General features: G+C 31.1%; 1 protein-coding gene across 1 annotated transcript; it reads left to right on the top strand.

The window, feature by feature from the left end:
- The first annotated feature begins 465 nt into the window (after window positions 1-465).
- LOC116779598 (neuroligin-1-like) lies at window positions 466-14,256 on the top strand. Its single transcript, XM_032673965.2, has 13 exons — window positions 466-769; window positions 1,150-1,367; window positions 3,720-3,878; window positions 4,771-4,959; window positions 5,448-5,533; window positions 5,706-5,873; window positions 6,254-6,374; window positions 6,741-6,937; window positions 9,056-9,178; window positions 10,147-10,292; window positions 10,919-11,046; window positions 11,267-11,419; window positions 11,551-14,256. The coding sequence occupies exons 1-13, from the start codon at window positions 579-581 to the stop codon at window positions 12,453-12,455; spliced, it is 2,784 nt and encodes a 927-aa protein (XP_032529856.2). The 5' UTR covers window positions 466-578; the 3' UTR covers window positions 12,456-14,256.
- Window positions 14,257-14,546: the final 290 nt, after the last annotated feature.

Raw genomic sequence — 14,546 nt, 5'->3', positions numbered from 1 at the left:
GAGGGTAATGTCAATCTCAGGAAATTAAACACAATACACGAAAAAGTCGTTTCGCCAACAAATAGAATCTCTCCACCTTGACTTTAACTTTTCAAAATATATATCGGGATCTTAAATAGAATGCCGTTTATTAAATCTTGATGAAATATAATTTAAATGCATCCTTTTCCCTTTTTGAAATAACACAAATATTCCTTGGCCACAGTTTCAAAGTTAAAAATTGGGATATTGAGTTAACCAGAATTTAACTTTTGTGCTTTCTCGTCTATCTTGTGACACAGTACTTCTTGTTTCGGTAATCATCGCAAAGCTTTGATTATACTATATCAAATATTTATTTCTAAGAATTGAATTCATACATATGAACACTGAAGTGTTTAAAGAGAATGCGGAAGTTAGTATAGTGAAATTTAACTTAACAGTGGCGTCGAGCAAGAGAAAAAATTGCGTCAAGATGAACTGGCGAGGTGTTCGGCTTCACGCGTGTATGGAGTGGCGCGGGCTAGCCGCGTGATGTGCGGGAGCGCGCGCGTAGCCGGCGGCGCGCCTCCCCGCGCCTACCTCGGGCCCCGCGCGTAATGCGCGCGGAGCATGCCGCGCTCTACGCGTGGCTACTCTGCTACGCTGCTGCTCTCTCGACCCATAAGTATAGCACTAGGGTTATACGTACCAAATACGGTCCTCTGAGGGGAATTGTGGTACACTCGCATCCGCAAGTTGAAGCTTACCTAGGGGTACCCTACGCGACCCCACCACTCGGAAGTCTAAGGTAAAAGAAAGTATATATTTCCGTTATTTTTATAATTGATGATTTCTTTCCATGTACATACATATTAATTTTAATCATCATATCACTCACACTAGTTAGAAGAAAGTCTAGGATGTATTATCTCGGGTATGTTTAGTTAAAATTTTACTCCTGCGGATGAATTTTACTTTCGATTTTTTTTTTGTGTAAAATTATTTTCAGTACAATTTTATTCAATGCAATATAACAGCTTATACAATAAAATTTAAATTATTTGATGTGATATTAGAGCAATAGTGTTTTGTGAAAGTAATTTCTCACAATATATAAAACAATTCTATATTATAGTAAAGTGTATGTGAGAATAGTACGAGCAAACACTTATAAGTAAAATATGGCAGATACATGCCGCCTGTGACGCCATCGCAGTGGCGTACGACGCGCCTGGCAGACGCCGCGGGACCAGCATGTCCTCAAGTGCCTCCAGCCGCCGCGCCACGTGACGAGGCACTGCTGGTTCACCCTCGGGCCCGTATTCGACAGCTCGAAAGACTGCTACCCATGCTTGTCAATCAAAGCGAAGACTGTCTTTACGTTAACCTCTACGTACCTGTGATAGGTAAGTGCAGAAACTATTTAAAATAATATGATATTAATCCGGTACTTCTAAAAAAATTTTATATACTATAATATTATAAGGTCTGTAAGCAAATAAGAAGGAAAGGTTTATTGCACTGAATATAGATTTTCTCGCTGTTTTAATAAAAATTGTATTGTCAAAATAATTATTGCTTTACAATATGTAATTTAATTTTAAATAAGTTAATAACATTACCGACCATTTATTAATTATATGAATTAATACATTTATTATGTCTCATCTATCGTTAGTAGCTGAAATAAGGAAATGCAAACAAATTTTCACAAGTTTTAATACTCTTTTAGCATCATGCCAGTTTATTTTATCAATTTTAGTATAATATAAAGCTTAATTGCAAATGTAACATTTATTATTAATTTTGATTCAGCTTACCAAGTCTTATAGAATTAAAGAAACATATGAATTTTACAATATTATTTCATTTAAAAAATATACACATTAATATGATAAATTCCGGAACCGTATTTCGTTTAAAATGCTTATTAAAACGCTTTTCCATTTGTTAACAATAAAATTAAACAGTTAACCAATCCACCGGACCATTGAATTTTATATGATGAGAATACGTTCATAATGAAACAATCATTTTGTAATGGAGCTGTTTCTGTTACGATGGTGATTCGGAGTAAATTCTCAGTGCCCTTTATACAGTTTTAATTTTTTATTCAAACCGTTCCACCGCAAATTCACTGTCCATTAAATAAACCGCTTTTAAAACATGTACAATTTTAATGGCGTTCGCGATTTATTGAAATATTCTACAACCTAAATTCTACAAATAACAATATACTCCGGTGAAATTTGAACTATTTTAATGATATTGTCACCTAAGGGAGACGGGTACAAATTACGTATGATGCTGACGTATGAGAACAACGAAGGCCTTTAGTACATAGCTTACATTACATTAGTATGTAAGTAAATAATTTTGTACTGTAATATTACAATATTTTTGTATGTTTTTATATAGTTATTTAATTTAAATATATTTTAAATCCCAATTTCATTCATTTCTTATTAAACTTTTTCATTTAATTATAAATAATGATCTTGACGAACGAATAATATCACATAGCAGGGTACAAAATAAATAAATCTCAAATAAATATGCAGTAATATACCTGACAATGCATTTTCTATATGAAAATATAAGTGTAGCCTTTATTTAAGGTTCTCAAACATTTTATATTTACATTGAAGTTGTTCTCATTTGATTTTTTTATAGAAATAGTTCTATATGAGGTACATTTTCTCAGTGTCTTGCATTGCCAGGTCAATGATTATGCAATCTAATCTTTAGCCTCCCAGCTTGAAGTAGTTTTAAGGCGAATCGAGGTTTTTCTGTCTCTTACAGTAATAGGTGTATTAAGGATCTTAAAAAAGAAAAAGCAATTTATAAAATGGTAGCACTTTTTTCTGTAACCTTGTTATGCTAATTATTGCTTTACTCTCAGATTTATATTTCTTTTGTTTAGACATCAAAATTATGTGTAAAGTGGATACCCTAAATAAGGAAAGTTACTGTTACGTAAACAATAGAAACTTTTAATATATCATTTTTTTTTAATGATTATTCAAAGAAATTTAACAAAGATTTGTTACATTTACGCTAGTTTTATTTGTTAGCTTATAAGATGCTATATTTAAGAATAAACTTCGAATAAATTGCAATACAATATTCAAGAGAAACGAAAACATTGTTGGATCAAGAAGCATTCCGGACATGAGCCACATAGGGGGATTTCTTCGAGAGTGTCGAGGCTTCAATTCCGTAGTGCATTGCAGTGCTTATTGCCCCCTGCAAGCAGTGCGGAAGTGAGGCTAAGGCATTCAAAAACTACATATGAACCTAGCAAGCGGACAAAAATAAAGCCATTATGTATATTCAAATTAATTTATATATATATAATAGTCATATTTACAGAAAAATGATAGATTTATACTAAATAATATTTTCTACAATTGTTTATTTAACATTAAAGTTTTTACTTTCTGAAAATGTTCTCTATTTTCTTTTACGTTATAATAAAATATAAAAAGAATTACAGTTATATATGAAATTTAATAAATCTAATTGTAAAAAATTGAATTTAATATTTTTATCTGATCGATTGAGTTGTATAAGATTAGCCAGAGGCAATTATTACATCTAACGGCGGCGAATACATTAATAAAATTGTTGCATAGTTTTAAGCCGTCGCTTAAACAGGGTTTAGTAAACAAAATTTTAATACAAAGTGACCGCTGAAACATTTGCTGTATAATTAAGTAAATATTAAAGTAAATAGCAAAAATATTTTTGATATGCAGGTATAGAAGAAATGAGTGAAGGCTCCAGCCTCCCTTGTCTTGTATTTGTTCATGGCGAGTCGTATGAGTGGAGCTCCGGCAATGCTTATGACGGCACTACTCTCGCGGCGAACGGGAACATCATTGTAGTTACAATTAACTTTAGATTGGGGGTATTAGGTAAGTAAATGTAAAAGTTTTAATATATGCTTGTACTTTTCAATAGATCATTAATATTTTAATGAGAGGTATTTTAGTTACATTATAAATAATATTCAGTGAATGTCGGTTTCCTTTTATTAGTAACCACTGAACGTAAGAAAAGAGTTTCAGGGATGAATAATATAAATTTATAAAAACTTCAAATCACTTTAAAAATCTTTATTGTTCTTTCAAATGTATTAAATCATAGAAAATGTGTTTAATAAATATGAGGTAAGCCACTTGAAAGTCTTAATACGATATCTTAAAACGATAATTATGTACCCAAAGGATAAATTTATGGAGAAAGGGTATGAGCCGGGACAAAATCATTGTCATCAATTAATATGGAAATAGGCCGTCAGATAGTAGTCAGAGATAACAGATCCCTGGGCGTGTCGTAACGGGTGGATGGTGTCGCCCACAAATTGACGCATTCGGTGTAAATTATCCGCACACGATGTAATATGTCAACACTCCCGCCATCAATTACGAGATAACTTGCTATTATATTTAAATAATTTTCTATGCATTGTGCCCAGAAAGTCCAAGTTCTATGAAAGACTTTCAGTAATTAACTTTACATTTGAGAGAAATAACTAATGATGATATAGCAAATGTTATTTCCGTGAATTCAGTTGCTGTCATTTATTATCAAACAAGTTAAATTTGATTTTTCAGGTAGTTACACATTGAAAATTTCTATACCTTAATATATAAATCATGTTTTGTTGAGTTGTATAATATTTTGGTATATAACAACCACTCTCACTGAGCATTATAATATATACTGATATTTTTATAATTCAGTCAAACAGTAAAAAATTCAAGTTTGTTAATCCCGATTAAAATATATATTTTTACATACAAGGTTTTCTCAAGACTGGAGCTAAAGGTTCGGCGCAAGGTAATTTTGGGCTAATGGACCTAGTAGCGGGATTACATTGGTTGCGGGAAAATCTTCCAGCATTTGGCGGAAATCCCGAACAGGTCACATTAATGGGACATGGTACTGGTGCAGCACTCGCCAATTTTCTTGCTGTGTCACCGGTTGCTAGAGGTACCTTCTTCCTTAAATTTTGATTTATTAAAAAATTATAATATAAATAGAATAGTGTATAACAAACTTCTTAAACAGTTTCGATATTGCAATTTTTAAAATTTAAAAGTGAAATAATATTGGGTTTTGCCATTTCTGTAATTTTCATTGCGGTGACCCCGGTCCCCACAAATAGCACCATTAAGAATGATCCATGGGCAAGCTATTGTTGGTAATTAAATCTATTGCACATTTTATTTTACTTTCGTGTCAAAGTTTAGTACAAATCCTTTGTCATTTAATGTAATTATAAGGGGTGCATGCACGAGAAAATGACATTAATGTTCACTAATATCATATTAGGTGTCAAAGAAACGTAATATATATAATAACGAGCCCTTACAATTCTTGCAGTGGAGTGATTCTTAACTACGATTTTTTTTGGTAATTTCATTTGCCAGTTGATCCCTCTCGGAAATAACAAAATTAAATTAGGTTATCTGTTTCAGAACTACTGAAGCGCGTCATCTTGTTAAGCGGGTCGGGGCTTAGTTCATGGGCGTTACAGAGGGAACCTCTCACGATAAAAAGAAAGGTACACAGCTCTTTACTCAAAGCATATTAAGTGTTTGTTTTAGTGTTAAAACAATCTTCACAATTTTAATTATTACTTTAATAAGTAGATTGTAACATTGGCGGTTCATTTTATACTATACCAAGTTAAATACTTAAAATGTTAGCAAATTTAGGTTTTTTATATTTACTAGGTTGCAGAGCAGACTGGCTGCCACGGGGATTTGTTAGAGGATGACCTGGCACCGTGCCTACGTAACAAACCGCTCTCTGAACTTCTTGCAGTAAGACTGGATCCGCCACGTTTCCTACCTGGATTCGCTCCATTTGTTGATGGCACTGTTATTGTATTTCCATCCTCGGTAAGTTTTGAAGTTTAGAGTTTAGTCATACAAGTAAATCAATATCTTTGTTTTATATTAAAGTGGTATTTTGCTAAGATTGGCTCCTACTTATTGTAAAATAGATTTATTCATAATACTTTACGTCGTTATTTAGATTTTATAGTTATAGAAATGAAAGGATAAAAGTGAAGACAACATTATAATAATAAATGTATATAAACTTTATAGTATTCAATTACATTGCAGTTATTCGAAAATGGTGATTGAAGTAAAGTAATATTACTTATTATAAACATGTTTCCCTACGGGCAGAGTTCTTTCGGAATATCACGGATTTTATCACTTTAGCAATCTTATTTGAGTAGATGAGTTAATAATATTTATACATTTTTCTGAAGGCTCCTCCACCGTCGGATAGCTCTCGTTTAGGAGCAGGGGCGGCCGCTGTGGCAAACGCCGCAGGACACGAGCTAGCTGACTTCCCTCATAGAGAATTAATGTTTGGACTCACAACAACAGGTATTTACTACTTTTCACAACTGAGTTTTGATTTGTAATTGCCCGATGTAAAATATAGGATTCAAAATTAAATTATCCGCAATAAATCCTTAATTAAAATGCTGCAATGTGCTTGAAATAAGAGACGAAAAATAAAGACACAAACACAAGTCGTATTACTAAATTCTAAAGTAAAATAGGTATTCCTTACATTTTAAAGTATAAAAGCAATGTTATCTCACTACATATTAAAATGCTAATATTTTATTTTCAACATTTCTCAACAATAGAGTTAAAATTTAATAAACTTCCCACTTAATTAAATATGAATGCCTTTGCGACTCGTAAATTTATGCAAATGAATGAATGACATGCCATTACTTGCAGAGTCTTACTTGGAATTCAATGCTCAAGACTTAGAGTTTGGCTTCAACGAAAGCCGACGGGACCGCATTCTGCGCACCTTCGTCCGCAACGCCTACTACTACCACCTCAATGAGATTTATTCCACCCTAAAGAACGAGTACACGGACTGGGACAAACCCATCCAGAATCCGCTTAGTGTGCGAGACGCAACACTCGAGGTAAACTTCATTTATTTCGAAAGAATTTACCCCTAAAGTTTTGCTTCAAATTAGGTAACACACTTTTATTGACTTATCGAACTCTTAATTAGCACATGCTGAATAAAAATAATGTTACAGAATCCCATGCAGTGAATGACGTATGTATTTGTTTATCATAGTTATAACAAAAAGTAAAACAATACTGATTTAATAATACGAATAATTATAATTTACTCAAATTATGTTTATCAATATTTGAACATTAACGCTATTGTTAAACAAAAAAATATTTTAAGTATTAATAAAAGTTTCAAGTAAATAAATGTGTTATTAATATTTTAAATGGTTCTTATTACAAACAACACGTTTAGACAATTTATTTAGAATACTATTATACTATACTTTATAAGTTATTCTCCAAGAATACGCCTTTTATATCAACTCGCTCCATTTTTAACGGTCATTCCTTTGTTCTCGTTGTGATAAGGGCGTAAGGAAAAGCTCGATTCTCTCTACGTGACCCTAGGCGACGTAGTGATTAATGAACTGAGTCTCTCTTAAGCTCTTTAAAAATTTTGTTCTTACAGAAAAGACAAGAAGTTATTAAAATTGAATAAGATTTATTGCATTTGGCTGTTAGCCAAAACAATTGTTTATTTATAAGCTTTGTAATAAGGTTTCGTAGAAGGATTATTATCTAAACGGATGGATTTTTTTGCGTTCATAAGTGACAAAGTCGGATACAAATAGTAATATTTATATATGTCGGATACAAATAATAAGCTTCCAGTGGTGTCACAAGTCACCAATCGTTGTAATACACAAAGGAAGCTGGCGAGAAGTTGACAAACTGAAACACTTTCTCAGAAAAGATTTGATTTTGGACAAAATTTACCACATCATTACTGCTGTTATTAATCTTCACATGCATACATTTACAATTTATAAATTGTATTTTTAAACATAAATAAATTTTATTCTTAAAAACAATTAGGCCAATAAAAAAATCTGTATTGATTATAGTACTATATGTATTGATATTCTTAAAACTAAAAAACAAATATGTAAATAGGCAGACCAATTCCTGATGGAATAAAGTAGCGCTAATGCGCTATAACATAAATATTAATAGTTGATTTAATACCAAAACTAGTAAGTATTATACAAATGCGCTTTGAATGAGTTAATAAAATTTAAAACGGGAAAATATAACGGACTAAAACACACAATCGTTAATTTTATTATGATAATTCAATGCCGATTATTATTATTTGAATCAGTCAATAGTTGATTACTGTATATATTTTACATAAAAAAAAATTTGTTATCAATTAAAACAACAGCATTTAAAATGTATTTTATAATTGATTTACATGTTGAATTTCGCATGTATAAAGAAAGTCGGATCTTTATGTTTATACAAGTACAGCTGAAATTCATTTACCCGCTTTATTTTAAACTCTACTGAGAAAGTTTTAGACACAAAATTACGAATGAGTTTATGAATTTATATATCCTTTTTTTTTTGATGAGGTATGTCGAGTTTTATATTCAGCGCATGAATAAAAAATGACCTGTTACCGTAACACAATAATAAATAATCTTTCTGCACATGGAATTCGGAAACAATATCAAAACCCGTATTAATCGTATTTCATCTCGGAAATCGAACACGGAAACAAATACACGTACTCGGTCGCCGGAGAGACTTACTTAATTTTACCCATTTAGACCAATGGAGAGTAATTGGACATTTATTTCTATACTTGTTAAATTGAATTAACAAACCGTATACGCGGACTACTGATCAATTTATTCTTCCATTTGCAACATAAATATTGAATATAATTTGAATAACAAAATAAGGAATTAAAAGCTTTTATGATAATAATTTCTTTATAGGTCTTTCAAAATATTTTTCTTTTGTCTCAAAGATAAGGTTGAAAGATAATTTGCAAGGTTAATGAGCAAGTTAATAAAATTTATTATAAAAAAAATTATTTATTTATTAATGCATTTATAATTGAATTTTTTTTCCCGCATTTTTTGTCTTTAATAACACATACACATTACTTAGACCAAAGGAACATATTTGATGCTTTTGAACCGATAAGTTATATATATATTTGATGAAAGGTACTGAGCGATGGAAGAACGGCCGCTCCTTTGATCAGACTCGGATATCTTCATGCTCTGCGTGGCGGTGTTACATATTTCACGCATTTCCATCATCTGTCCCAAGATAAAGACTACCCTCAGGTATGTGTGGCCTCAATAAAACCTCAATATTTTGTCTCATGTATTTTATTTATTTGTGTACTCTAATAATTAAATTATCTTATGCAAAGTTATGTTCAAAATTTTCTTACAAATTGAGAAACACCTCGATTACTTGATAATTTTTTGTTTTGTTTGTTATAAGCAGATAAAAAGAAACAGTCGTTAATAACCTCATAACTTGAAAATTTTGTATAGAAATTATATTGGTACAAAGTTCGTTATACGATCTAGATTTCAAACAGTTTCTATTAAAATACATACCTACACTTTATTGTCATAATTAGTTAAATTAATTTTATAAAATAATTATTTTATTTTAGTGAGGAACATATTTAAAGAAACAAAAAAACATGACTTCGTATATTATAATACCATTTTTCTAAAATAACACATATTTAAAAGTATATTTTTAATATCGTCGAAAATAACATCTGATATTTGAAAATAAACTGCAGGTTTTTGAATAAAATCGGTTTTGGCTCGTGTGGTTTTAGCGGAGACTATTTACTGTAAGCTTGAATTTAAGAGATTTTACGAAAATAGCTAGCTAGGTGGAACTTGGTGGCTGAAAATGTGGCGACCATGTGAGTTTATACGTAATAATGTGTGTTTAAATACTTTCTAAGACCTAGTACATATAACTAGTTCCTGCATTTAAATTCTTTATGCTAAAACGTTTAGTATCTAAGTATAAACCAAAATAATTTCGTTTATCTTTTTACTTCGATTCTATTATTTCTTCTCTTACCGTACATATATTTGCTAGAACAAAACATATCTGGAAGAACAGATATATGGACGATATATTGTCTTCTATAGCCTGTTACCATCAGTTAAATCGTTGTAGTCCTTTTATATATAAAAAAGAAAGGCCGAGAATAATTTAAATATAATGAATATTATTAATTTAATTTTGTTAACATATATATGTATATATCCATAAACAGCGACCTGGATCTGTCCACGGCGAGGACTTGCCGTACTTTCTTGGACTTCCATTATCTCTAACGCATCATCAGCAGAATTTCACGCCAGTCGAACAAAGGGTCTCCAAACTTTGTATGCACTACCTAGCAAATTTTGTCAAATATGGGTAAGATAATTCTAAAATGTATTTTTTTGGTTTAAATAATTTAGCTAATATACTATTTATTAATATCTCAGTGAATTATATAAGCGATAAGTGTCTTTAAAGATATATTTTCTTTTAGTTTTACTTAAATTATATAAAAGGGATATATTAATTAACCGAGTAAGATAAAACACGTCCATTTATTTAACGAGAAGCTGTGACAGTAATTTAAATAATCCATTATGAACCTGGGCGGATAGGGTGGAAAGAATTTAAATTAAAACTATATTTATATGTAGAGAATATTTCCAACTCAGAGGATGTCCATACGATTGCGTTTTACTTTATTTGCGTAAAAGTGAATGCAGCTCACTTGTTAATTAATAAGAAAATACGATTTATTTTTGTAAAGTATTTAAAATGACTTCTAGTTTATAGAGTACTTTAAAAAATTTTGAATCTCAATAATAATGGATAAATCGAAGTTGCTTAACTGTATTAATCAAGTTTCTTAAAATGGACTTTTAATAACACTGTTGATTAGCAACTTTAAAATATCTGAATACTGTTGAAGAATAAATGTACATATTTATAACTGAAATAATTATTTTGTGGTGTATATTATAAAAAGACAATTTGCATGACAGCAATCCAAACGATCCGTCTGCTACGCCTCCACCCAGTCCAGTATTGGGGGAAACTCCCCATCTAGAAGCAGACCAGACTCCCTACTGGGATACCTATGATACCATTAACCAACTTTACATGGAAATAAGTATGTCTCTTATTCATAAGATATTATTTCAAATATAATAGTTTTTTATTGTAAAACTTGTATGCAACCTGTATAAAATCGTCTACTGATTCCTGCATCTCTTTTTTGTATTTATACTTTTCTTATTAATATTATCATCAAAAATGTTAATTCATACAATTTCTATATCAGAATAAAAATGTACACTTATTCTACTTATGTCATACAATTTCGGTATCAGGTAGCAAGTCTGAGATGAAGAGTCACTACCGTGGGCACAAAATGTCGCTTTGGTTATCCCTTATTCCACAATTGCATCGCCCTGGATCTGAATTACCTGATGCAGCTATGAGGCATCATCATTTTCAAGATGATAATGCAAATTATTATGAAGGTAATATATATTTATTTTCAAATTATGTTAATGTAAAGAATATACATTTTAAATAGATCTTAACATACCTTTTTCTGTTTTGAAAATCAGAATTATTTGGCAAAGACATTATTTATTTTTTTGTACAATAGGAGCTGTAAGAACTCAATCATTAGCACGAGCGCATGTACCACATGTTGTGGATATTGATAACGGAAATGTTCGAGGAGATTCAGGTCGAAGTACCCTTCCTCCCCGTGCTTCAGCAAAACCCTCACCAGCACCTCCTGTTCTTTCAACTGAATGTCCACCAAACACAACAACTACACCAGTTCAATCTGACGATGCCTTACTTCGTCGACTAGCTTCATCGCACTACCAATCTTATACTGCTGCGTTGACGGTTACAATTGCCGTTGGTTGCTTCTTGTTACTTCTTAACGTTCTCATTTTTGCTGGTATTTATCATCAAAGAGGATCCCGGCCTCGGCGCTGCAAAGATGACTTAGCCGAGGCCGGGAGTTCCTCATCCTCTGATAATTATGACGGAAAATTGGACTACGAAGTTCGCGCATTCGACGGCAAAGGATTTGGCTTTGAGTGTAAATCCGCTCATGTCCCACGTGGGTCGGGCTCTAAGTTTGATTTGAGAACTTTGTCGGACTGTGGAGAGCCAACATTTGGAGAGTACAGTTGCTACGAAGAAAAACATAGAGCTGCCCGAAGCTCTTTGCCTGATGTCAGCGTTGGCAGCGCAATTGAAGCAGGTAGTGTTGTTTGTATTGATACTCAGAAACCAGACATACAAAGAGTAGAAGGACGTACTTCGGAACCCGTTGGAAGAACAAGTACTTTTGAACCTCGTGTAGTAGATAGTTCTACTCAAGTGAAGTTTGGTCCCATAGATAATTCCTTGAACACATCTGATATAAATGAGGATTCCGAAACGGGGGCTGTCGGAGGTTCAGGTATTTTAAGAGTCCCTCCTGCTGCAACAGTGCCCGCGCCTCCTGGCATTATGAAAAAAAGAGTTCAAATACAAGAAATATCTGTATGAGATTTGCGAAACTCGGATAATATAGAGGTTGTGGTGAATACACGAACAAAGTTGTGAGTTTTTAATAGTTGTAAATAAATATTGCCATATTATCAATCCATAATAATACTTATAAACATGTACATACTGTATACAAAAAATAATGTTCGTAAAAAGGGTGTGAATTCTTACATACATATGTTAAATATGGTTGTAAATATGTAGGTAAATAAATATGTCAGCATTTTTCACAAAGTCGTCTTGAGATTGTAACAATAATTTTAGGAGTTAAGACTAAATTATAGCATTGCGATGAATTTCTTGGTTGGGAAAAATCACCCAGGATACTAATAACCACAATTAATTGGCAAAATTGTGTCTTATCTCTTATGAATTATTTTACGATTCATATAAAGATGATAATCGGAAGAATCGTAGATTGTATCGGAAGTCTGGTCATATATTAATGTATGTGAATATAACAATAACATAGTGTGAAAAGACTTAACAAATATTAGGTGTATTATAATTAAATAAAGTGTTTCAGGTGACGTAAGATAAATGACATTGGGTGAGTTGCAATCGTTTGTAAAGTTTTAAAAATTTTTTATTTGTTATTTCTGTGTAGTTTTTGATATATTAAGTAAAATACAGTAAATTACAATGACGTGGGACGAGTACTAGTGCGTCACAGCTTTAACCTCTTTATGATTTCAATGTTAAATTCTGTTAAATTTTTGAGGTAGACAGGGTAAATATCTGCGTGTCAGTCATTCCTATTTATTTGATATAAGTTTATGTAACAAAATAAATATACACGTCCCTGTTTAATATCAACTATAAATAAATTCAACGGGGAATATGAATGAATGTTTAAAGTACTAATTGCTATTATCATCTTTTATTTAAGTTCACTTATATATTATAACAGTAATAAAATATAAAAGCTATTAAAAAAACTATCCATTAAATAATTTTTCAGTTAGTTTGTCTTAGCAAAACTTAAGGCTCAACCTATTTTAGGAAATAAGGTGGATAAAATAAACTTTTCAACTAAAAGTCAAAGTAAAGCGTCGAAACATAATTAATACTTTTTATTTTATCAAATATATAACTCAATTACAACCGCTGTAATAAAAACAAGTAATTAATTAAAAAAAAAAACAAATATTGGAATTATTGGAATCCTTAGGTTGTGTTAGCTATAATATAATAGTAGTACTAAAAATATTTACGCAGTTTTTATACGCAAACCATGAGGTTCCGTAAATAGTTGGATTATTTTTTTTAAACTTAAATTCATGCATATTCCCTTCTTCATTCAAACTTTTACAACTGTTATAAGTTTGCTAACATAAAAAAAAAAAGTGTGCTCGTCCAAATTATCTTCCCAGGAATTGACGATTAAAATAATGGAAATTGAATAAGTGTAGTAAATGCATTGTTAGCCACGTTGTGACAAAATGTGAAATATAAAGTTGATTGATAAAATCTTTTACTGTTTTTAAAAAAATAAAATTTTATTTCGATGGTTTGTGGAATTGATTAAAATAATATGTTATTTGCATTTATCATATTGCTATGACTGTTTAGAATATAACTTTATATTAACGTTACTAACAATTTTTACCTTTGCAACAACTTCATTAAAATAGTTTTGAAATGTAAATCTATGCAAGGAGTGGATCGGACAAGTTTCCTTAAAGGAATTGTATATCGTTTCGTTGTTATTACCATGTCTTACTTAAATTACAATTATTTGTATTATTGTTATATATAATTGTTTAAAGCAATTTAAAAATATAACGTATAAATTCGTGTTTTAAAAGATTATTGTTTTAATAGAGTTATGTTATACATTTTGTTACAGTTTGGTGTCAAAATGGATTGCGTAAAATATTGTGTCAAATAAAACTTTGAAATAAAAATATTTGGTTTTATTATTTCATACAATTAACGCTTTCTTTTCTAACATTAATTACATTTATAAATTAAACAGAATATTACAGTAACTACTAGAATGTTAACGCTGGTCTGGTCATGATCAGAAATATAATAAATTAGACATTTTCTACGTCCGCTGTTTTATTACTTAATTATGTCAAAACGAAA

The sequence above is a fragment of the Danaus plexippus genome, chromosome 2 (assembly GCF_018135715.1).
Source record: "Danaus plexippus chromosome 2, MEX_DaPlex, whole genome shotgun sequence".
Taxonomy (NCBI): domain Eukaryota; kingdom Metazoa; phylum Arthropoda; class Insecta; order Lepidoptera; family Nymphalidae; genus Danaus; species Danaus plexippus.
This window is presented reverse-complemented; position numbering and strand designations above follow the sequence as displayed.